The sequence below is a fragment of the Trachemys scripta genome, chromosome 17 (assembly GCF_013100865.1).
Source record: "Trachemys scripta elegans isolate TJP31775 chromosome 17, CAS_Tse_1.0, whole genome shotgun sequence".
Classification (NCBI taxonomy): Eukaryota; Metazoa; Chordata; order Testudines; family Emydidae; genus Trachemys; species Trachemys scripta.
The window spans coordinates 17125088-17149668 of record NC_048314.1 but is presented as its reverse complement, the minus strand read 5'-3'; the positions used below and the strand labels follow the sequence as shown (position 1 = coordinate 17149668).

Genomic DNA, 24581 nt, shown 5'->3' with positions numbered 1-24581 from the left:
TCAGGTAACTGTAGGATTCCTCTAGGCAGTCGTGGCAAGTCAGCTATCCCCCTACTACTCACGCATCTCTACTCTCAGATAATAGTCTAATAATAATTTAATGATAATTTGTTCTATCCGTTTGATTGTTTTAGAGAGACTTTGAGGATCTGGCTAAACATATTGAACAGGATTGCAAAGACTTGTACAAATATTTCCAGCAAGCTATTGTCCTCTGGGATGAACATCAGCTAAAACTGTCCCAGCAAGAAAATGAACTTCAAGTGAAACTGAATGAGTGCCGGCGGAAGCATGAAAACCTAAACCAGGTACAATCAAAAGTCTAAAACGTTGGTGTGGTATAAAGAAAGCACTTCCTAGCAAAAAGATGCTTTTGGTATTCGAAGAATCCTTTATAGCAAGTACAACTTAAAGTGGGAGTGTTTCTAATGGTTTCTGTGTTTAGAAGGTGGCTGCAAATTGCTAAGTGTATTAGTCTAATATCTGAGACATCCTCTGAGGGGGACTATCTTATTCTTGGCAGGGGAATGATCTCATTTATCTAAATTGGTATTTTCCAGCTCTAGCAACTATAACCTTATCATTACTCATATACAGTTGCATGCACATTCACAAGTAAAATGTTATGCAGTTACAGAACCATGCATGTATATTGAGTTATCACATCATATTTGTGCTCTGTGGCTTGATAAAAGGATATTTTGAAGGCATTGTTCAGAATCTTTAAATGATTTTCATACCTGCCAACTTTTGGAAAGAAAGCAGCATGGTCTCCCCTCTCTGTGTAAGATCAATTTGCCCCTTCTGGAATGTCTTGTGCAGTCTCCCAGATCTCCCTGTGCCTTTGGCAGGGGAAGCAGTAAGTGCCAATGATGACTGAATTATTGGATATAGAAGCCTAGTCTGGATGTCTGTTGTTCATCAATCACAATCTCACTTGATAGAGCCCCAAAGAAGTGGATGAGGTAGTGCTGCTTGATGAATTTACCTGGCCAAACATCCCAGATGGGAACTGAGACAAAGGTGTTCTCACATGTTATCTAGTCTTCATTGTTCTTTTGCCTGGGCAAATTCTACCCGTTAGAATCTTCAGTAACTACTTTGGTCCTGAAATTACGGGCCACCACGACTAGTCCAGGTATCAGTGAGACTCTGGAGGTAGCTGAGGCATCCATTTTCTCCAGAAGCAGAGGTGAGTCTTTGGCTCTTCCTGTGGTTCACTGGAGTGCCTCACTGCCGTGAGTAGTTTTGATCAGCTGGGATTCACATCACCTGCCTTGGCCAGTGACAAATGTTGTGTTTGCAAAAGAGCAGTAGGCTTGGAGTAAATGCATGTAACTCCCACAAGGCATGTGCTAGCTATTTACAGTAAGTTCTTGAAAGCTTGAAAGTGAAATTCTCTTACCTTATATGCTTTCCCTCCATTATTCTTTCTTACACACATGGGCAAATACACACAGTGCTGTGATCACTGATTCTTTTTTAAAGGGCATTGATGCCTCTGATTTGGGGGGAAAACCTACTGGCTGTAAATAGACATAAGGAATTAGAGACAAGATCGATCAAATTTTGAGCCTGTTAACCTTAATAATGCCCCTTTTAAGTACTGTCTAATGTATAATTAAAATACAGACATGTACATGAAACTAATTTCTTGAATCCTAAATAGATATGAAACATTTGGGCTTCTTACAGCTTTATGCTTATTGTTTGTTTTTCATATGGGCCTAGATAAGGGAAGCTAATCTGGATATAATTTTGGACAAACTGAGGACACAAAGCTCTGAGGGAAAGCTGAAGAATCTTTTAGGAAAGGCCTTTGCTTCTCTGGATGTCATTAGAGCTGGGTATGTATTCTGGATGGTAGAAAATGTGACACACTTTCCGAGTGAAGGATGTCCAATGCTTGATAAGACCATTCCAATCACATTTGTGTTGCATTTTGAATGCATTTGTAGAAAAGCCAAAATTGCACTAGCTACTTCACCTTCAGGAAGACTACTGTCAAATAATGTACTCTCCTGTCTTATTGCATTTGCTCAGAGTGGGCAAAAAACTGTTGGCGCAAAACTCCATTTTTTTAAAGAGTTGGGGGAAAACAAACAAATAAATAAATATGTGATTTTTAAAAAATTTCTTTCATTTGAATTTCTTGGGTTGACATTAGTGTTCTGTATTGTGCTAAGGATATGCTAGCATAATAAATGAATGATTTAATCACAAGAACGTTGCAGTAACCCTGGAAATTAAAGATCTTGGATAATGGGACTACATAGATCAGGAAATTGATTTATGCCAACAACTTCACTTCTAGATCACATATTAGATGCAGATGTATATTATGTTCACATTTAATTTTTATTACATTATGTAATGAATTCTCTTAAATAGCAACCTGGTATTTGACAGGTATGAGGCCTTTCACCAAGACATAGTGAAGATAGTAGCGTCCTACCCAGAAGCTATACTGAAGGAACTGATTTCTTATAGTTCATCCATTGGCCAGTATTTTAGCGTGAAGGAAGTCTATAAACAGGTATAAAGAAAACAAACGTCTTATGATTTGAAATCTGGCTGATGCATTGTTGTTTCATTGTTGGGGATCTTGCATTCAAATCCAAATCAATCAAAGATTATATCAAATGAAAGAGAGTTTTGGCCACCATAGGACTGAGGTTCATTGGCAGAGCTGAGTGAGGGAGACTTTTTGCATCATCTGCCCACACTATGCCTACCTCTGTCCTAGTCTCAAATCTGTCATTTTCATGTCTACGTTTCAATAACTTCACCTACATTTTAAAACAGAAAAATTAGAATTAAAAAATCATCCAAATCTGTATTACATTTTTAAAATGAGTTCCTTTTAATGGTACATTATTACTTTGAACTTTCAAATGCTGATGGAGTACATTAATTTTGGAAAGTGAAGTGAACTTGATGTTATTCTAAACAAATAATTTGTACCTTTTTGTTTCTTTTTCTTCTCAACCTTACCCGGGGAGGTGGGCTCTGCATTTGAAGAGCAAGGTAATGTCTCAAGAGTACAAGTCTTATTTTTTCAATCTGTGCTTCTTTGGAATATGACTGATGACATTTCTGTCTTATTTTAATTGGAGACTCAGAAGTTGAAAATATGGCAGAGATGACAGGGGATAGCCTTCTACAAGAAACTGAAGAAACCGAGCATCAGGCTGAGAGCTTTCCACAAGGAAGTACAGAATCAGAGCAGCAGGTTGAGAGCCTCACAAACAAAACTGAAGAAACAAATACAGTTGAGAATGAGGAGAGCATTGTACAAGAAACTGAGGAAGCAGAGAAACCAGGGGATGGGGAGAGCACAGCTCAGGAAAGTGAAGAAACTGAACACTTAGAGGACAGTGCAGAAAGTGAAGCAAATAGGTTTGAGGATGGAGACAGTCCTGCACAAGAGTATGAAGAAATGGATTATTTGAAAGATATTCTTCCTGAGTCTGAGGTAGGTCTAATTTCTTCATAAAGGTAAATCAGCTTCAGCACAAATGCAAATCTTTTTGATGGTTATATAGCCAAAACACATATGGGTCTTTACTAAATTAGTTTAGTGATGTTCTGTAATATATACCATTAGGTATTTAGAGCAGCTGTAGATTCTGTATGTGTGATGGTGAAGCCCATACATCAGTGCATGACCATTCCCTCATGCACTTTTCCTGTCCTTTTCCCAAGAAACATCTGAAAAGAGACTTTTCCGACATGGGTCTGTTTCCTTCCTTCATTTAGTATTGTCAGCCCAAGATGATGGTATAACACTATCTCTATATCTCAGTATTTTCTTTTCAGGTCTGTACTTAGTGGAGAACCTAAATGGTCATTGCCTCAATGTAACACAGCCTTTTATGTGAGGTGGGGTGTCTTGGAATAGTTGGTGGCAAGACATTAAAAGAAAGTTAACTAATTAGTGTAGTACTAGTTCCTCATCCTATGTCTGGCCTTGCCATGTGTGTGTTCTGCACATTTCAGCAGCAAAATCCTGAACTGGAATTCTTCTGATCCCTTGGCATTAATGATCCTATTAGGTCAACCCAACTGGGAACCAGTAAGCATTTTGCAAAGGTTGTCTCCGCTGAAAATCACTCTTTGCTTTATGTATTTTACAGCTGACCGAAAGAAAAACTAGTTCCTAATTGTAATATTGCTTTGGGAACATAGGGATAGCTGAGGAAACTCCCTCTAAGAAGTTACAAAAGAGCATTTCAACAAAAAACTACAAAGGCAATTACAAAATCTATAGTGAAACTAGACAACCTTTCTGCCCATATATCCGAGCATTTGCAGCTCATATTTCAAAGGGATTGAAATAATAATAATAAAACTCAGCAAAGAGGATATATCTCTATCCAGAGCATCTTAATAAGGTTCTTTAAAAAAAAATCCAAACCATGCCAACCTTTTGCTGGCTATGCTGTAAAGTTTCATTTGTATTATTCCTGGACACACTGACAGAAGTACTGGTGACCCGAGGCTAGTGACCACCCTGAAGTACTAGGATATTCTTCACTTCTCTATAGATTGAAGAAAATGGAATGACCACCTTCTACTTTTTGCCTTGCACAAACACTGCTAGGCTAACAGCAAAATATCAGCATGCTGAGATGCACAAACTTGGTTGCTCATTATATCTTTGTTTTCCAAACTAGGAATCAGAACATGGCTCATGGTTCTTGAAATCCATAGGTTCGCAAAATTAACCTGTGTATGGCCCACGTTAGTAGGTCTTTAAAAACTTGTCAGTAGCAAAGATAACAAATGATGACTTCCCGTTACCTTCCTAGGTTCTGTTCCATGATTATGGTGGGGCTGAAAGCTGTGAAGTAATAGCAGAGTTCTTCACCACCTCTAGTGGGAACAATTACTCAGTCCTTGGATGTGAGGAGACAGGCAAGAGCAAAACCTCCGAGATTTATTTTGCTGAATTTGCAAAAAAAAAACCCGCTTTTGTACCCGGGGGGATGTGTTTGTATCAGACAGCTTGAACTTAAAAAACAGTTAGTAGAGTGTAGTTTGTCACCCCCCCCCCCCCCCCCCAACAAACCTCAAAAGGTTTGGAGGTAAAGTTTGAATGAGCATGCAAAAGTTATCTGTATGCTACCCCCTTTTATGATCTTTCGAAAAGAATAATAAGAAACATTTTATATTGCATTCCATCAAACGTTTAAGTCTCACTGCACATCTGTGAGGAAGATGTTATCCTTATTTTAAAGACAGAGGCACAGAAAGGTTACTGCCTTATCCAGTCACACAACAAAGCACTGGCAGAGCCATGAACTAAAAGCATCTGGCTTCCAGTTCCTTGCTCAAAGTTATGAATCCCCTCCTTCCAAGTCTTTTTTCTTACCCTTCATTTTGACGGAGCACCAACTCTTCTGCATTTTAGCAGTTGGATTTCTTTTGAAAGGAGTGGATTAACTAGATCAGAGAAACCCATGGCAAGATGATTGAACTGAGATGCTGTAAAGAGAATAACAAGTTGGGCAGGCTAACATTCTTTATGTTTGATCGAAACAGTAGTGTCACTGTTGTGCGACTGGTGAGAAACCTTATCTCAGTGGAGTCAGACTCCTCAGAGCTTATTTGTTTTTTACCGAGATCTTTGAAGAGTTTTTTTCAAAATAAAATCCTTTGTCTCTCACATGCATGCGCTCTCTCTCCCAAAGCAATATGTTCGTTTTTCAGTCATTGGATCCGCCTCTGCTTTTTTGAGCACCTCGAGAAGTGGTTTGCTCAATCCTTGTCCAACTCCTGGATCATTGTAACTGCCAAGAAAGAGGAGCTGAATTCGGAGCTGCAACTGCGTCTTCACATGCATCAGCCCAGGCGCGAGCGCATAGAAAAGGATATCCACAATGTCAGGGCTGGTACGTATATTCACTTTGGGCAGCATGTCTCTTTTTTAGAGCTCTCCAGGTGTGAGTCATAACCGGGCACAGCAGTGGCTAGTGTTAATTGATTCAATATTGGGGAATAATATGTGTTCAAGGGGCCTTTTCTAGCTCCTACCCTAAACTTGCTAGTTTCTTACATATTGTGGGGGGGGTTAACTTTCCTTTTTCGTAGCTCACATTTGTTTCCTCCTGGTTCACACTAAGAAGAGATTCATCAATGGCCCTCTGAGCTGATTGTTAACGATGCAGAGCATCCACAGGTCCCATTGAAGTCAATAGGAGCAGTGGATGCTCAGTACCTTTGAAATTCAGCTAATAAGGTTTTGTCATGGCAGACAAAAGAAAAAGGGGGGATTTTAGAATAAATTTAGAGAAAGAAGTGACAACGCTTAACAAGAGCCTGGATATAGAAGAAGGATTGAGGTGTTGAAGATATCACTGAGGTTTAGAGCTGGCTGGAAATTGAAATTTCTATCCTGTGGAAAATTTTAAAGCATAGGAATTTGGGACGAAAAGTAAAACCTCTACATTTTTCACAGGACAGACATTCCAAAAAATTTCATTTTAGGTCAGCTTGCTGTCTGGCTGCCTGGAAGGCTCTTGTCAATGTCTCTTTCCCTCCTATATCCAGCACTCCAGCTCTCTGCCTCCTTGTCTTTCAGTCTCCCTGCTTCCCCTCTGGAGAGGCAGCTGGACTGCCGGAGAACTGGGCAGGTGGAGAGCCAAGACGTTCAGCCTCCTTGCTTCCCCACAAGCTTGGCTGCAGCTCCCCTTCAGGCAGAGAGCTGGGAAGCTATCATTTTGATTTTCCTAATTGAAAGTCTTTTTTTTTTTTTCTTCAAAATTGAAATTTTCCCACAGAAAAATTTGGCTTTGCAAAAGGAGCATTATCCGTTGTACAATCATTCCGACAAGAAATTTCCCAACCAGCTGAGGTTGCAAGTCTGGGTGATGGGAAGGATAGTGGAGATGTCAGCAGTGACTGAGAAGGGAGGGAGAGGAGAGAGCGTGGGAGCAAAGGGGAGAAATTCACATTTAACATAAAAATAACAAGGAGTACTTGTGGCACCTTAGAGACTAACAAATTTTCATCTGATGAAGTGGGTTATAACCCATGAAAGCTTATGCCCAAATAAATTTGTTAGTCTCTAACGCAGGGGTCGGCAACCAATGGCACATGTGCCAAAGACGGCACACTAGCTGATTTACTGTGGCACACTGCTGCTGGCCTGGGGTCCCCACCGCCAGCCCCGTTCAGCCCGCTGCCGGCCTGGATGGACGGAACCCTGGGCAGGCTGGGCGGGGCCGGCAGCTGGGACCCCGGCTGGAAGGGGCCAGCAGACAGAACCCCAGACCAGCAGTGGCTGAGCGGCTCAGCCCGCTGCCAGCTCTGGGGTCCCAGCCGCCAGTCTGCTCAGCCCGCTGCCAGTCTGGGGTTCCATCCGCCGGCCCCTGTAAATGTAAAATGTATTACTGGCACGTGAAACCTTAAATTACCGCGAATAAATGAAGACTTGGCACACCACTTCTGAAAGTTGCCAACCCCTGCTCTAACGTGCCACAAGTACTCCTCATTGTTTTTGCTGATACAGACTAACAAGACTACTCTCTTCCCCCCCCAAAATCTACAAGTTTTCACACCACCAGCCATCTTCTACTGAGTGTAGAGGCTAGTTGTTGGGGTAAGCCATAGTCACTTGTGTTGGAAGTCAGGATAGATCATGTTGTAATGCTCAGGCTCAATCCAAGCATGAGGTGATGGCCGTATAAGAGTACTTCCTTTCCTCTCAGCGGAGCTGCTTCTTCACCAAGAGCGTCTGGAGTGTCACTGTGCAGGGGTGGTGGAAGCTCTGAACAAGGAGAAAAATGAGTTTATGAAACTCCGGGAGGACCAAAATGACATCAGCAAGAACTTCCGCAGAAGGATCCAGGACATGGAGGCCATCTTCCTCAGTTCCACTAAGGCTGAAAAGTAAGCACATTGTGAGTCTCATGGTTTGTGAGGTTTCCCACTCCTGGACTGCATCCTGAATCTGCCTTCTCCCAGATTTCATGAACAGCAGCAGGTATCATTGTCATTCTCTCACTGGGATAGTTTGAAGCATTTATCTTACTGTTTGATTGCCAGGCAGCTCATTTGACTGAGGTAGGATCATTTGACCTAATTATTGCCCTGTCCACCTTCAGCTGGTCAATAACTCTGAGTGGGACAATCTTTACCAGGTTCTTTTGTCTAATGTACAGTCACATTACCCTGTAAATCTGTAATCTAAAACAGAAAAGCTTCAGCATAGAGTAACAGTTATTTGAACACACTGAGATCAAAAAGCTCATGTATCTGAGACTTTTATCATTATCCAGCCTTAGTACAGTATTTATTGCTCTTCTACTACTTTTAGGCTTGTCAGCCATGTTTTAGAGCAATTATAATAATGAGGGGACCGATGATGTGAAAAATAAAACTAAATATAAACACTTTTTATCATCCCCAAGGATACTAGAAGGCATCTCCAGTAATGTTTGGGCAAAAATGAAATAACGAATGGAAATGACAGAGTGTAAATAAATAAGAGGAAAATTCCATTTACATTCATTGATTTGTGTGCGCCCATGTGTGTATGTACTAACTTAGCTCACACAACTATTTCTCACAACAGTGATGGTGCCCAAAGTGTGGAATAAATATAAAGGTTGGGCTATGCTGAGTTCTTTTTTCCCTAATATCCTTTGCAAGGGAGACACATGGAATGCTTTTCTCACCTTAGTTTCCATTCCTTTGAGTGAGAGTCTTTGTTACAAAGAATCCTTTGGTTAACTCAGTTAGACTCTCTGTTTCCTCTCTCAGTGCACTGTAAAACCTAGAAACCCCAGGTCCTGTGAAGTCAGTTACTCCAGGTCCCTTCGGCAGAAGTGGAAGTTAATATCTCAAGACCAACACCTCTCCAGGGTTTCTTTATCTCCCTGCTAAGAAACTAAAGTCATTTGTGAATTTTATAAAAAATTTAGAATAAAGTAGAAAAAGTTTGTTTCATGTATCCAGATTTTATCCATGCTACCTATCCTGTACACTAGTAGCAATTGACAAGTTAGGTTATGAGAGTCCTCTTCCATAGCACTGAGTGTTTGCTAGTAGTGTGTCTGCTGTATGCTGCCACATGAAAACATTCCCAATGGAAAGGAAGCAGAAGCGCGCTGATTAAACTCTCATTCTTCTGCTCTCTCCAAGACCCAGCAGCCTTTGAAAAGGAATGTCTACTCTCCCATAGATTTCCCTGAAAAAGCTGTCTTTTGTTATTTGCTCTTAGGTTGGTTGCTCTAAGCAACTCTCTGCACTCAGAGCTGCTTAATCATGTAGAAGTTATCCAGATATCCCTGCGGAGTTACCGGAACTATTTAGAAGAAGCCTTGGGGAAACTACGAGATTCAAACGTGGACTTTCTTAAAGCTTGCAGGTATAAGGGAGAGGTGTGAGGGTGTTTATTTCTATATCAATCTCTGTTCGCCTGGCTTGTAAAGTTTTATTTCTCTCTCGCTCTCCTTGTCTCCTTACCTACATTCTGTAATTTACTGTCAAGTCAGCACAATAAAATTCAAGTTCATCCTTTAAAAAAGTATACTACTAATATTATAATAGTGTTTTCATCCCATGAAAAAATATATATAATAGGGACTGTTCAGCTAAGGATTCTTTTGAGGAGGTGGAAGAACCTAAGACAATTACTTTCCGTTCTCACCTATTGTTTTCAGATTATTTTCAGAGGGAGGTAACTTTTCTCCAGAAGAGGTGGAGTTCTTTTGTAAGCGTCTGGAGAAAGAAACAGGACGCATTGACTTCATTGAAGGCTTAATCATGATTGATATGGAGAAAATGGAGTCAAACTACTTAGAGCAAGTAGGCAGATCTTCATTCCCTTCTAGTGTTCAAATTCCTGGCTGCAGCTAGTGTAACCATTCTAATCCCCTGTGTTAATAGATTTTCGTTGTGAGACACTCTTAGATTTAGTTAATGTTTGTGTGACATGAAAATCATTATATAAATGCTAAGTGCTATTATTAAATCAGACTTAAACTTGGCCTTCTTAGCCTTTATCTCCTGATTTTTCGCATTTGTTTTTGAGGCTACTGAGGTTATCAACAAGTTTGAAACAAAATTCCATAATCTTGCAATGGATCGTCTCTTCATGGAGAAAATCCAGCGGTTTCTAACAAATCTACAAGTGAAAATCAAATCAGAGGTACAAATACAAATTCCAGAACTTTAGTTTGGTTCAATCTCAATCATTTATATATCTCACTTATTCTATCCAAAGGGTTTTTGGCTTGGTTTGAAGAGGCAAACACACAGATGGGACATAGGTACAGTGTTTTTATCTATTATTTAAGGACTGTTTTTTCCTCTGCCATTGCCAGCCTTGAATCTAGGGATTTAGGACCCAGTCCTGCTCCTGTTGTAGTCAAGTAGGATCACGCCCTGGGTTTGCAGCACTTCACTCTAACCACCTACAACTAAATAGACCAGCCATCTGCTTGATGCAATATAGGCCATGAAAAAAGAGTTGCTGTTATGAATCATTGAATTTGGCTTCCATTTTGGGTACCAGTGATTCAATGTTTTTGTTCTTTGAAAATAAATAGTGTGCTCTTTCATGAGGATCTCTGTGCTTGCTCCCTCCTGGAGAAATCTTTTGATAGTTCTATAAATGTTTGAGTGTTCATTTATCTCAACTGAGTTTTCATTTCACTAACATCTGCTTCTGTTTTAGGTGGCAAACTCCAATTTACAGGCACAGACATTAAACTCCTCTTTGGAGAAATTCCTTAAGAAAATAGATGCTTGTGCTCATCCTACTGTGGATAAAGAAGTAAGTTCCAAAGACACATCACGTAGTTGTATGATGTGCATGATTGTGTGAGTCTGTTAGTATTCACCATATTCATTGTAGTCAAACTCTGCACAACAGCTTCTTGAGCAAAGAATGCCATGTCAAATTGTTTGATGTGTTCAAATGGAGACTTATTTTAGGATGAACTAATTTTCACTTATGAACAAGGTTAAATTTTAGAATGTACATAAAATTGTTTATAAAAGTCAGCAAAACTTGAAGAAAGCCAGACACAAAAGTCTACTGCCACTACCCAAGGACTGTGTTAAGATCATGACTGGTGAGCAAAGGAGAATGGAATCAGAAATTAATTAACTAAAATTGGTGTGTTGGAAGGAAGTCTTAGTTGGTGAACAAAATAATGAGGGGATGGCTATTCCACCCATTATTCCCTTTGGGGTCCTTAAAAAGAGACAGGGGAGGGAATGAAGATGTCAGGATGAAGTAGAAGTAGACTGAAAGGAATTAGCTTTATCATTATGGCTGACACTCCTATCATCTCCTATGACGCAGGGTCCACCATGATACCATTGGGCCTTCATCAACCTGATCCCGAGAGATGTCCTGGCCAGACTAGGCCAGAAAAAGGGACCCACACATCAACCCCTGGAATGTGTCATGTGTCCTTTACCTTCCCCACCTTATTTCTTCTCTTTCCTATATCTCTCTTTTTTGCCTTCTGTTTAATAAGAGTCTGGCTTAGCTGACCAAGACTATCTCTATCACAACACTGCTATGAGCCCGTGACCAATGAGGCAGCTAAAACCAATGCCCTAAACAAGAAGTTTGCCAGGTCTTGGAGTGGCTGATGAAGCCATGTGTTTCTCTAGCAGTGAGGTTGCAGGTGAAAGTCAACACCAGAGACAGATGCTGCATTTTCTGTCTTTGTTGTCCCCTTCTGTGTGTGTTTGTTTTGTGTAGTCTTAAAGGAAACAGGACTGGATTTCAGCAACAGCAACATCAGTTCCAGACCATATCAGCTAGTTTTTTCTCTTTTCCCCAAAAAGGACAGTTATTACCATCTAAAAGGCTGTCAAACAGGAGGTTCTCACTACAAAAAACACTCTACAGTTTAAAAAAAGAATAAGGGATATTTTTAAAATGAAAACTTTTCTTACTACTTTACATTTTAAATGATTTAACTATTTTTCCTTCCTTTTTCTATATCTTTAATAAAAAGGTTGTAATGATTTTTAATTACATTTGTTGCCCTTGGCTAAGCAGGCCGAGGTCTCTGTACTCAAAACCCTGAATCATGTTAAGCTGTTTAGTGTTTTTTCAGTGACGGGGTCAGGTAACACCTTTGACTCTCAGGGTCCATTTATTCCATTGATATTAATACAACGAAGTTCCTTCTCCATGCTTCCTCCCACTACTATATCACAGCTGATAAGAGTCATGAGAAGTTGCATTGGTAGAGACACTAAAACCACAAATCCTTCATTTTCCTGAGCAGCATGTTCACACTCAAAATTATTTTCAAAAAAGAAAAACATCAGCTTCTATAGGCAGTGAATTGATCCCCTGGGTTCCACACCTGCCTAGATACAAAAGTGATAAAACAGATTAGAAACATCTTCGACAGACAGATGTGATATGTCAACATGTTTGGTACATTCTAAATTTTCTACCATATTGAGCAAAATACTATTCATATTATCCTTGCTTTTTAACTAGGCTGTGACTTCGGAAGAACTGTATGACTTTGCCAAAACTGTGATGAAAGAACTGAAAAAAAGGAGCAAGTATCTCAATTGCCTGCTGGTAAATACGATCATCCCCTTCTGTACTGTAAGATAACATTAGCTGGAATCTCTGTATTTTATATACTCTTTGCATTTGAATAGTAAAATTCACCCAAACTCTTTTGATTCCGCCTGTATTTTAAAAGGTTTTCAGAATCCATATTTTGAATTTTCATGTAAAACGTTCGTATGCTATTGAATTTCAAATGATCACAAGCTGCCCAAGAGGTGGTGATATAGGGCCCAACCTTACAAGGTACTGAGTGCCTTCAACCACCAATGAGGCTACCAAGTGTTGACGGTGCTCAGACTACTCCGGAGATGCTCAGCACTTTGTCGGAGATGATCCTTAATGAGAGGTTGTGCTTGTGCAGCGTGTGTGTGTGTGTGTGTGTGTGTGTGTGTGTGTGTGTTTGAGTGTGTTTTTAAAGGTTTCTTTAAGGAATTCAGATGCACTTGCTGAAGGCTTTGACTGGATAGCAGATTTTGTATTAGGTGATTAATCTTCCTTATTGGTTGGTACATCATCTTTATAGAGTGTTTTATTTTGTAAACTAGAAGGCATCATTATTATTAATTTATATTTATTTGAAGATTGCTTGTAATAATTATAGTAATACTTAACTCTCAACCTCTCATAGCTGCAGAAAGGGGAAAAATTGATTGGAAATGTTTCCAAGTTATAAAACTCTTTCGTCTAGCCTGTGGGGCAACAGGGTTGGTAGCCAGCACCTCCATGGAACGGTATAACTAACTGCCTGTTCTCTTTAGTAATATCTGATTTTGTTTTCCTCCACTTCCAGGACCCCATCCCAGCTCAGACAGAGTTTGCATTACGAGGTTCCATTGCAGCTGCAGTCCGATCAGAGAGTCTCAAAGAGGAGAGTAGGATGGTTATGGGGATAAACAATGTTCCACTGTTGAATCCAAGCAGAATTGGAAAGTCAGTAATTGATGATGTAGCAGTAAGCGTCATCAAAAATTTACTTCAGTAAGTAAATGCCCTCAGTGCCTAAAGATGTTATTCCTTTAACTTATTTAACTTATTTAATTCCTCAGATTTGTCACCTACAAAGGACGTCTCAGGTTTCACTAGTTCAATTAAATTTCACTAGTTCAACTAAAGTGCTGTAAAAATAGATGTTAACTGAGTACTAGTTTTCTGGCTTCAAGGGCATTGTTTGACTTAAAGGGAGATAAAATGTTACATAAAGGTAAACGTATGAGGAAAATGTATAAACATTAATGAATAATTAGACAGTGGATGGTGTGAAATGGCAAGCTCCAGACCTTTTCAATAGCATGTTTGAATGCACAATTGTGCTTGCAGAAACTTCTAATTTTCAATTATACTACATCATTTGAATTATTCTTGTGCAAATTATTGCAGTTAGACATACCTTTGTAAATTTAGCCCTAACATTAGGCAGTATCACAGAGATTAAAGTGCTCTCAGACCATGACAACGATAGAGAACTGGTAGCTGGGTATTTAGAAGCTACATAGCTCTTAATTTTTGTTTCAGAATTCAGCAACCCAAGAAATCTCCAGAACTGCGGCATGAGAGAGATGATCGCTCACAGTCAGTAGCAGGAGGTATGCAAGCACTCCTTTTACTGCTGAAGTTCTCTTTCTTATGGATTGACCGAAAGAAATATATATTTTAACTGACAACTCTTAATATATGACTATATATTTATACCTCTGAGCAGGAATAAAGTACATATCAGCCTACTACAGGCCATGTTTTTTCTTGTTTGCATCATACATGCCAGTTGACTGGGTATGTGCGCACCAAACATCCTTTGAGATATGGTGTGCAGGGAAACATACTGGATAGCCATATCTCCTAGTGCTGTCTTGAGAGGTTGGATGAATCCTGTCCTGCTTATGAGAAGGAAAGAGGCCCCCTACACACTCTTTCTTTGTCCCCAACCATATGCGCCAGTGTACAGGGGACAAAACTTATCCCTATTTCTTTATGTGAGTGCATATATACTCCCTTAGGAGAAGGCAGTGATATTCTCTCTCTATTTTTTGTTTTTGTTTTGTTTTAAATGAAGGATTATGTTGGTTTAGGTAAAGTGTATGTGACAGCTGTTCATGTAATTCCATTGAGGTTTTGAAAGTGGCAGCTCTCCATATAACTTCCATGGAGATTAATAGGACTTTTAGAACTAAACCCCATGCAGCACTTTGAAAAGGTACCCGTGATGGAGATCCAGTGATAGAGTAATCCCTCTTTCCACATCCTTGCCTTGGTCCCAGACATGATGCAATATGAGCTGTCTCAGGCTGCCTAATCAATAATCTCCCTCTGACATGGAGAGTCCACTCTGGGCTAGCCATACCTGCTCATTTCCGAGCCTCCCTTAAGCAGAAACTGCCATTTGTGTCAAACACGTGGTAGTTTTATAAGGACACACATTCACCAGAGACTGAGTTGAGGCCATCAAAACTCAGGTCACTTAGTACTTCAAGTTGGACTTAAACTCTGGTGTGAAAAGTGAAAGCTGAGAGCTGTAGCCAGAGAAGAACCCAACCTCTTATGAAAGAAGCATCTAATCAGGCAGGGACAAATTGGTTTGGATGAGACAAAAATATGCTCATATCTTCATCCAAACCTTTCTGAGGTTCAGAAACTGTTTGCTTAACTACTCTGTATGTTTTCCACTTGCTTTTATTCCTAATTTAGTTCAGGACCTGAAGTGGAAATACCAAAACACAGTAAAGCAGACTATTCTCTTGTGGCTGGATTGTGCCCTTGTCTTAAATGGCCCTGCAAGGGAATGAAACCCCTGAGCCCTTTCTCACCTTGTGAGATATACCTGGATCTTGTGCCTGCATCTGGTGCAGAGAGCAGCTCCTAGTTTCTAGATTTCTCTTCCCATGAACATATAGATGGGATGGGGCTGGAGGGAAGCCAGGAATGGCAGAGGCTCATACCGCTTCCCTACCCAAAGGTGATGCAAGGAGCCCTTCCCTGGGCACCTGCTGGGACAGCACACCTACATCCTGCATAGATTAGCACCTAGACTTCTGGGTGCTGAATCCAATTTAGAAACATCTTGATGTTTTCTCTTCACTAGTGTCAATTAATGTTAGGAGTACTCAGCATGGAAATGAAAACACATGCTGTATAAATGTATAGAAATGACTTTGAATTTGGCTTACAGAATTTATTTCCTCTTTCCTTATAAGCGATTTATCAACCCGTTTATCAACCCATTTATCAACCCATTTATCAGCCGATTTATCAAGCAACTTATCAGGCTCCCACAGCACAGAGAGGTTCTGTTTCAATTCTGCATGCTGAAAGTCCCCAGAACTCTGTTCCTTATGGCAATTTATCTGTAGGACCCAAGATGTCTACCTCTGTAAACAAAAAGTTCTCAGTGGGAAGGTAAGGACTATGGAAAGAGAAACTCCAGCATCTTGTGTATGTGTTTTTGTGTCTACTTCCCTCTAACACTAGCCTGCTTTCCATCCTCCCACACATTCTCACTACCGTTGGTGTGAGCCTTTTCCACAGTGGTGCCTACCATCTGGAACAGCTGCGCTGTGTGTTTGTGCCTTATCAGCTCGCTCTCATTTCAAATCACATCTCAAACCTCACCTCTACCTATTAATTTCTCTCTCTCTCTCTCTCTCCTATTTCAGTTAATACAAAGTGTTTTGGGATGCAGGTTGATGCTATACAAAGTTGTGTGTATGTAATATAAAAACAGAGTGTAATTTCCAAATATATGGATGTATGTGTATATTATTGATAGCACAGACAGCATAGGTATCGTAATTTTCAAATGTGGGTGCCTAAACTGGATGTCCTATTTTGGAAACTCAACTTGGCTCTTAAACACATTAAATGGGCATTTTTGTGGCTAGATGCTAATCTGTATGCAGTGTAGTTGTAGTGATGTTGATCGCAGGATATTAGCGAGATAAGGTGGGTGAGGTAATATCTTGTATTGGATCATCTGTTCTAAAGGAAGGTCAGGAAAGGGAGGATCTGGAAGGCCCATAGGAAGCCGAATCCTGAGAACGTCTCTATCAGATGATAATTTTCATGTCATATAAATGTGGGGCATGAAAATCTTCACAGCTTTTTTTTGTAATTTGATAACGTTTATATGACTGTAGTATCATAAACAACTGGCTGGGAGGGAGGGGAGGGAGAGACAATGTATTAAAAGTCTGAATTCTTTTGAATAAAGTAGAAAATCTTTGCCTTTTCAGCATACAAAAATACTCGAGATCAGGTCGAATTGACAAGAAGTTCCACATCTTTGGAGAGAAGCCTAAAGAATCTGAGTAAGTTTGCTCTGTATTTCCTAAAGTATTGATCCAATGCACAGTTAAATTGCTATTTTTGTAAAGCTAGATTAGACAATTGTACAGTCTTAATGACAATGGAATAAACGTGAAGTGTTAATTATAGGTGTGGTTGTTTTATATCCTTTGATGCATTGGATAAAAAGGGGTGGGACACAAAAGGAGAAGGAGTGGAAACCTGTCAAAAAGCATAATGATGGAAGCTATAGAACTATATTATGTATGCCCCTTAGCGTAGAAATTTAGCTGGTTTTGCCTTTTTGTTATGCTACACCTAATATTTTCTCCATGGGCTTTTGTATGTGCATTTTACTCTTGTCTTTGCTTGCTTTGAAGAGGAGCTGTACCAAGAGGGATGGGGTCATCTTAGGCATTCTTACAGCAACATGTACAAATATATGTTATTTACACTGTAGTTATGATTTATTTTAATATATTTACCTCTCATATTCAATGAGATAAAAAAAATGTTTTAAAAAGTCAGAAATATTCCCAGTACCAAGTACTTTTTGCATTGTCATTGTGTTTTGGTTTCAGTCATTTTAAGGGGATTATCACCTCTATTCTCTGGGAGGGTAATGATACCTTGCTGTATCTTGCTGAGGTAAGAAAACTTTATTTTCTGCAGTCAATTTCTACTTGCGGATTTACTCCTGTAGTAGTTTAGCAATTTGGTTCTACTATATTGCAATGGAACTCCACAATAATTTTTCTTACTTTATTAGTGCATCCCGTGTATAATAATAATACTTAAAACATGCATTTGCTTTTATATCTTAAAGTTCTGTACAAACAATAACTAAACTTTATACCATCCCTGTTTGGCAGAATAGCAGGTGTGGATGAATATACATACCTCTGCCATAGTTATGTGATAGAAAGGCTTCACTACCAACACAACTCAAACCCTGTTAGTTGTAACGGGGTCAGCCAGTAGGCTCAGATTACGACAAAATGGAGGTGAAAAAGTCTTGGTCTCAGTTTTTCACAGCCTATTATAAATTATACCAAAATGCCCTGCTTTTAATAGCCATAACCACATCTCAGTGTCGTGAATTCAGAGACTACATCACCTTAATAACAAGATGATTGGGAAAGCTGAGAGCAGAGACTGGATGTGATCTAGTTACAAGGGAAAGAGGTTTGACAAAACGCCTGATGTCTGGTAATGAATCTGCATTCTCAGCAAACATTCCCTGTCTGAGCTCAGGTCAAAGCTGCCGGTAAAGCTCAAGTGGGGGAGGATAAAGGTGGCACAGAACGAAGGGGAGGTTGAAAGATCTAAAGATCCACTGTACTGATATGTTCGCAGTAGTGGCTCTTAGATTGGACACTTTGTCAAGTCCTTTTCTTTACCTCGTCTTTACCTTCCAAAGGAGTTTTACCGAAAGGATAAGCATCAAATCACGAGGCCTGAATATCTGCAAGAGACATTTGACCATTGTGCAGAATTGTTTGGGCAGAAGCTCCTGTCTTATCAGAGCCAGACGGATGATTACCATAATTCCTGCCTAATAGGTAAAATCCTAGGACCTAATACTTTGTCATATGTATCAATTGGAATTGAAAACTGAAATGATCAGAAGTCTAGAGTTTTCTTAATTCAGTCTTGGGCCTATGCCAATGGAAGAAGAAGGAACCAGGGTAGGCTTAGTATAAATTTAAGGTCCTGTTATGATTGAAAAGGCTGGAATCTCTGCTTTCAAATTGTGCAAAGTTTTAAAGCCTAGTTATGTTTCTACTCCAGTCAGTGGCAATACTGTCATTAACTTCTGTGGGACCAGAATTGGGCCAATTACCTGTAACTGGGGTGCTGTCAGTTACTAAAATTTATGTGAGAAAGACCATTGCAAAGATATTTAATTGAAAGTCCTGTACAAATGCTTCAGGACTTGTGTGTGTCATCAACCAGTGGTCCTGGGCCAGTGGACACAAAGAGGAGTGTGTGTGAAAGAAAATTCCAGTCACTTTTGGCACTTATACTATACATTAGTTTGTTTGTTTTCTGGTTCCTTGACATCAATGTCTTTATGTGACACAAACCTTCCTGTGGCTGCCTTTTCCACCAGAGTTCTGGGATCAGTTGAAGTTGTTTGAAGAACAACTCCCTCATGTCTCCCATCTGGTTATCGACAGCCTTCTTAAAGAGCATGAGCAGCAGCTCAGACACTCCACTGATCAGATCCGGCAACTCTTCAGAGAACAGCTGGAAGAATGGGACAATGCAAAGGTATGGTTTATGGGCATGCTGGAATACCTCCGGTATAAAGTATCCGCTGTCTGACAGAACATGTTATTGTCATTTACATTAAACTCATTTGCTTGCTTACGCCACTGACTCCTAAACCACCCCCTGATTTCATTTCCTAGTTTCAGTCTCATATTTTTAATTAGAATAGTTAAACTTGGAGGTAAGTTCAGGCTTTCAAAAGCATGTTATGATTTTGTTTTGTTTCCAGTATTTTTATTTGCTGTCCATATGAATCTCTGTTCTTTGATTAAAAAAACCGTATTCTTGTTTTCACTATAAATATCTCTAAGTGCTGTGTGTTAAGCGGAGTGGTGATCCTTAGTTGACACTAGTACGCTTGTTTGCACTGTTCCTTTGGGAGTAGAGAATCTGGAAGTTCTGTGAATATTCAGAGGATCGGGGCTGGGCACTCCAAAGGAATGGGTGGTGGTGTGTGCCTATTGCTAACCTGTACAGCAAGAGCAAGGCCAGCGAAGGCCTGGAGGACAATGCTAGTGCTGCCAGAGGCCGGTAGAGTTAAGGGTCTGACCCACAGTAGGTACAACAAGATTTCCTCATGCTAAGGGTAGGTGATAGTGAGGTGCCTCACAACCCGGGGGACCCCTAAGAAGCGTCACAATGTCACTGATGTCTCAGGGTTCTCTGCTGGAGCCTACCTGCTTCCCTCACCCTCTGTCATCTCTCTGTCCCCACTCTGATCTATCTGGGGATTCTCTCTATGCAGCTTGTTGCTATTCTTTATAGGGGAATCAGCTGATCCCTGCTCAGGTGTATCTCCTTAGTAACTAGGGTTGGCTAGCCCCAAGCCTTTAGCCATTAAAGAGCATGCCACCCTGTTACAACTGATGCACAAAAGAGTTGTGTTTCTACTCATCCCTCTTTCTCTCTAGGACCCAGTCACACATTCTTTACAGAAAATGCTAGTGATGTATTTGTTTGATTAAAGGCTGAGAACAAGAACAAACTGCGTCCAGCTCTGGGGCACCCAGACAACTTACCCCAGCTGGAGGTTTTGTGCCAGGAGGAGTTAAAAAGACAAAAAGACCAAGCTGATGGGATACTCTTTAACACTCAGAAACTGCAGGTATGAGTGACATACTAGACTGTGGCTTGTTAGAACCTATTTGATTTCTTGCTCAAGGTCAGAGGTTGGAGTTTAGGATGCATTTTACCTCCCCATTAAAAGTGAACTGGAAAAGATTTTTAGTTTTAGGCAACCCCATTAAAGACAATATCTTTTGACTCTTAATTCTGTGCTGTCACCACTAGACCATGCTTTCTTCCTAAGATTGTAGTCAATCTGTTGTTTCCATGGGGTATTTATTCACAGTGCAAACTGAGGAAAGGGATGAACTTGCATTTGTCTACTCCCATAATGATAATAGTCTTGGTTCTGAAACTAGTGTTGTAGTGACGGCGTGTGAGAATGGAGTAATGGTGACATCTCCTGGTTAGCTATCTTAATAGCAGTAGGTGATGGGTGTTTTCCCTGTGGATGTTTCGGTTTTCTAACTAATCATATTGTGCAACTCTTTGGGCAGATTCTGTCTAACTATACAGATCTTCTTATGCCATTTAATAATTTACATCAATCTGATCAGTGACATGTTTGCATTAGGAGCATTCCAGAGAGGCCACTCTGTGAGCTTTTCATAAAGTGCTGCTCTGTAGCTGTTGCACAAAAGCGAGGTTGGAGAGCTGTGTAACTCTTCAGCGCTGCTCTGAAAGGAGATGAGATTCTTTGGAGGGAGAACTTTTCCCATCTCCACTCATACTCGAATCCTAACTGATAACTGTGTTCCCACAGGCCTGTGCTGCTGAGTGTGCCCAGAAATTTGTTTCTGCGCTAGCTAGCCTCACAGAAAACCTGCTTCTGGAGTTAGATGAAAGTATCACCGTTGATGATGTACAAGTAGCAAGTAAGTCAACTGAATGGAACACTTACCCAGTTCTCCACTTCCTTCTTGATGCTTTAAGTAAAATGTTGTTAAAAGGAGAAATAGAGTTCCTTCTGTAATCTTCTGCCCTATTCCTTCTAGAATTGCATATGCCTATTGCTTTTCATAGCTATATTTCATTATACCGAATAACTTGTAATGCCAAATGCTGTCATCCATTGATTTTTTTTCTTATAGTGTTCCTTGTCTAAAGGTTTCAAGGGAAGTTTTATGCAATTTAAATTTAGTAAAAAGTACCCAGAGATTTGGATGGGTGCTATTCTGGTTGCTTATCAGACTAACTATCAGTAAAAGTTTAGAGTTTGTGGTTTCAGATCAAGTTCTTGAGAGCGACATATTTGCATCTCCCTTCTTCCCTGACTGACACTGTAAGGGAGGTTCTGTGCTGCGCCCCTTGGAGATGCAGCATAGACTGCACAGACCAGGGGGAGGAAGTGGTGAGAGTCCAATGGTGGTTTGTGCACTCAAGATTCTAAGTTGCCATGGGGGCTGGTACAACCCCCGGCTGCTCTAATTACAGCTGCCTCCCAGGGCCGCCTGTTAACTAGTTTGCAGCCCAGAATCTTTACCTCTGCCACCCCCTACTCTGGGTCTTGTGACCAAACCAGAATTGGCCCTTAGGATGTTCCAGCACCTCAGTCCCACCACACGGCCGTTCAGGATGCTATTCACAGGGCTCTAGGGTCAATTGGAAAACTATTTCTGTGCTCTGGTGACGAGGTTTAGGAATAGGAGACCCTTGAGTACTGTGAAGGGAAAGAATTCGGACGATCCACTGACTTCTTGCAAAGTTACCTCTTGAAAACTAAAAGTATCCAGCTTCATGCAGTTGCTTTGCAGCAATGATATGTAGCTGGTCTTGTCTCGCTGTTACTAAGTCTGTCCTTTGCTGTGTCCCAGAAATTGAAATGCCGAAAGAGAAGATCTCCACCTTAATCCGTCGTAAACGAGCTGGGCTTTCTTTAGAGATCCATGACATTAAGCCGTTAACTGAACGTGGCAGCAGGTATCACTAGTATATATTGAATGCTTCTCTGCACATTTTCTGTCAAAAATGCTTCCGGGTACTGTCCACACAGTTTTCTACTACACTTGTTGATGTCACTACACTTGTTGAACTTCCTAAGTTCTACCCACAACAATTATGATGTTGCTTCTCTAGTAACTAATGTACTTCAGAGAGGGGGGAAATGCCGACCTCGGGACAAACCCTACCTGTTTTGATCATGTGACCACATATTAATCAATGGGATTCGCACATAACAAAAAACAAAGCATTTTTTTTGTTCTAGTTTTTTTTAATAACTAAATTCCCCACTCCCAGGCTAAGAATATGAAAGGCAAGTATTAATCTAGATTCTGCTTTTGTGAAGATTTCTTTCTGGAAAAAAAAATCTGTATTTCCTCTTTAGGTATAACTAGCAGTAAAATCGTTCTACTCCCTTCCTCCTCCTCCACCAAAAAGTTTTTTAAAAATTTCTTGTTTGTGGTTTTAAGGACCTGGCCAGGAATACCCAAGACCACGCTCACAGACGTTCCAGACCATATTCTCTGCAGAGAAACTGCCTCTGTGACAACAGCCAAAACTACTCTGGGTCATGTTTCAGCAGAAGAAGCAAGAGATGCAGCCTATGTGGTTTGTGTGGGAGAGAGGTGTAATTTCAGGGGGCTATAAGAGAAGAAAATGTACCTGCTCATACAACCAAGGCACACTGCGAGTCTTTTCAAAGATTATAGTCAAAATCAGTGACTAGAAATCCCCCCTCATTTCTATTTCTTTATGATGGTGACAAAAGTAGAAAGTGCTTGAGTGATTTCTGCTGAGAGCCTTTTCCATCAGGCACTTCCCCACTTTTCAATAGGACAAAACAATGAATGGTGCCAGAACAGATTATCACTGATGTATGTCAATAGAATTGCAGTTTGGACAGTAACTGTGTTGTCAGGATTTCCCCCTCATGCTGTTTCAATATAGCACTCATTTCTCTTCCCAAAGTCTGCAATTTCAGTCTTGGATCACAAGGCTAATTCTCCCTTGGAGTGGAATGGGTGGTAAGATCCATTCCCATTTCCATCCTAAATCCTGAGTCATCTCAGATTTCTCTTTCTGCCACTAGTAGGGTCACCCTCTCGTCACTTTGGCCAGTAGGAAAAATGAACAGATTCTATTCCAGATTACTTCAAAGTCCTCCAACTCACATTGCAGATAGCTCAAAGAACAGCAAAATCAGCAGCAGGGGAAAGGTGCTTTAAGTCCTCATGGGAATAAAAGATCAACGTGGCTGGGCCAGTTCTGGAAGTGACTTTATTTCAACAATCATTTGTATGGAGAGTACAATATATATATATATTACGGCAGAGGTAGCAATACCATAAAACGGTGTCAGTTTTATATATGTAGTAATGATAATGAAGCACTTGCCTCAAAACACTCCTGTGAGGTAGGCATGGTGTATGCATAGATGTGTCTGAGTAATATTAATCAATGTATATATCATATAGTACATACATACTGCACAATAAAATATATTTTGATAAGGCAAAATGAAACAATGAAGTGTAGGTTCAAGAAAACCGTTTTCATTTTTAGAACAAGAACTCATTTGTTTGGTCTGGAGGTTTTAATGATGGTAGAAGGTTCACAACTTCCCCATCCTGTCTAGGTGATGTACCTCCGAGCAGCTTCATCACGCAGTTTAGCTCGTCTCTCTGCCTTAGCGAGTTCTAGGACAAAAGCAGATTTGAGACTTAGAGCCCTTCCCCCTTCTAGAACAAGTAGATCTTTACTCATAGGAACTCACTGAGATGGGCTAGAGCATCTAACATTGTAACCCAATGTATACTTAAAAGCAAAACTTAAATATTTATTTTGTTTGTTTCAGTAGCCATTAAATAAAGGAAAGAAAAGAAGGCAATGAATAATTAAATAGCTGTATAGCTCTGTTGTCAAATATGGAAAATAAGTGGCCAGTGCACAAATCATTTGACACAGCAGGGCAGGGCATGGAGTTAGAAACTAAAAGAAATTGCAGGTACACCTCTACCCCGATATAACGCGACCCGAAATAACACGAATTCAGATATAATGGGGTAAAGCAGTGCTCCGGGGTGGCAGGGCTGCACACTCCGGTGGATCAAAGCAAGTTCAATATAACGCGGTTTCACCTATAATGCGGTAAGATTTTTTGGTTGCCGAGGACAGTGTTCTATCGAGGTAGAGGTGTATATCTGATCTTAACCAGTTTCTTCTTTTTGGTTATTTGTTCAGAAATATAAGCATAAGCTGGAAGAGGAGTTTGCGAAGATTAAGGAGGAAAAGACAGCCCAGTTAATGAAGGCTCAACGCTGGGAGGGTTGGTGGAAACAATCCGTTCAGAAGATAAAGCAGCTGTATGCTTGAACCTCGTGTTACATATACATCTGTGTTAATAATATATCAGTGACTTTGTTCTACAAATAAAACTTTATACTTTACTTTATTAGAGGAAAAA

The 24581-nt window shown here is 40.3% G+C and overlaps 1 protein-coding gene across 1 annotated transcript in view; it reads left to right on the top strand.

The window, feature by feature from the left end:
• CCDC180 (coiled-coil domain containing 180) overlaps window positions 1-24581 on the top strand; it is a 37906-nt gene extending 13325 nt beyond the window's left edge. The window contains exons 13-36 of the mRNA XM_034752019.1: window positions 135-308; window positions 1732-1847; window positions 2410-2536; window positions 3003-3027; window positions 3117-3475; window positions 5450-5894; window positions 7713-7893; window positions 9227-9373; window positions 9669-9813; window positions 10040-10156; window positions 10685-10783; window positions 12482-12568; window positions 13353-13540; window positions 14075-14145; window positions 15751-15952; window positions 16786-16860; window positions 17419-17485; window positions 18258-18399; window positions 18951-19111; window positions 20079-20216; window positions 20940-21051; window positions 21991-22096; window positions 22588-22726; window positions 24359-24581. Of these exons, the coding sequence (XP_034607910.1) occupies window positions 135-308; window positions 1732-1847; window positions 2410-2536; window positions 3003-3027; window positions 3117-3475; window positions 5450-5894; window positions 7713-7893; window positions 9227-9373; window positions 9669-9813; window positions 10040-10156; window positions 10685-10783; window positions 12482-12568; window positions 13353-13540; window positions 14075-14145; window positions 15751-15952; window positions 16786-16860; window positions 17419-17485; window positions 18258-18399; window positions 18951-19111; window positions 20079-20216; window positions 20940-21051; window positions 21991-22096; window positions 22588-22726; window positions 24359-24490 (3555 nt within the window). The 3' untranslated portion in view covers window positions 24491-24581. The remainder of the gene's footprint in view (window positions 1-134; window positions 309-1731; window positions 1848-2409; window positions 2537-3002; window positions 3028-3116; window positions 3476-5449; window positions 5895-7712; window positions 7894-9226; window positions 9374-9668; window positions 9814-10039; window positions 10157-10684; window positions 10784-12481; window positions 12569-13352; window positions 13541-14074; window positions 14146-15750; window positions 15953-16785; window positions 16861-17418; window positions 17486-18257; window positions 18400-18950; window positions 19112-20078; window positions 20217-20939; window positions 21052-21990; window positions 22097-22587; window positions 22727-24358) is intronic.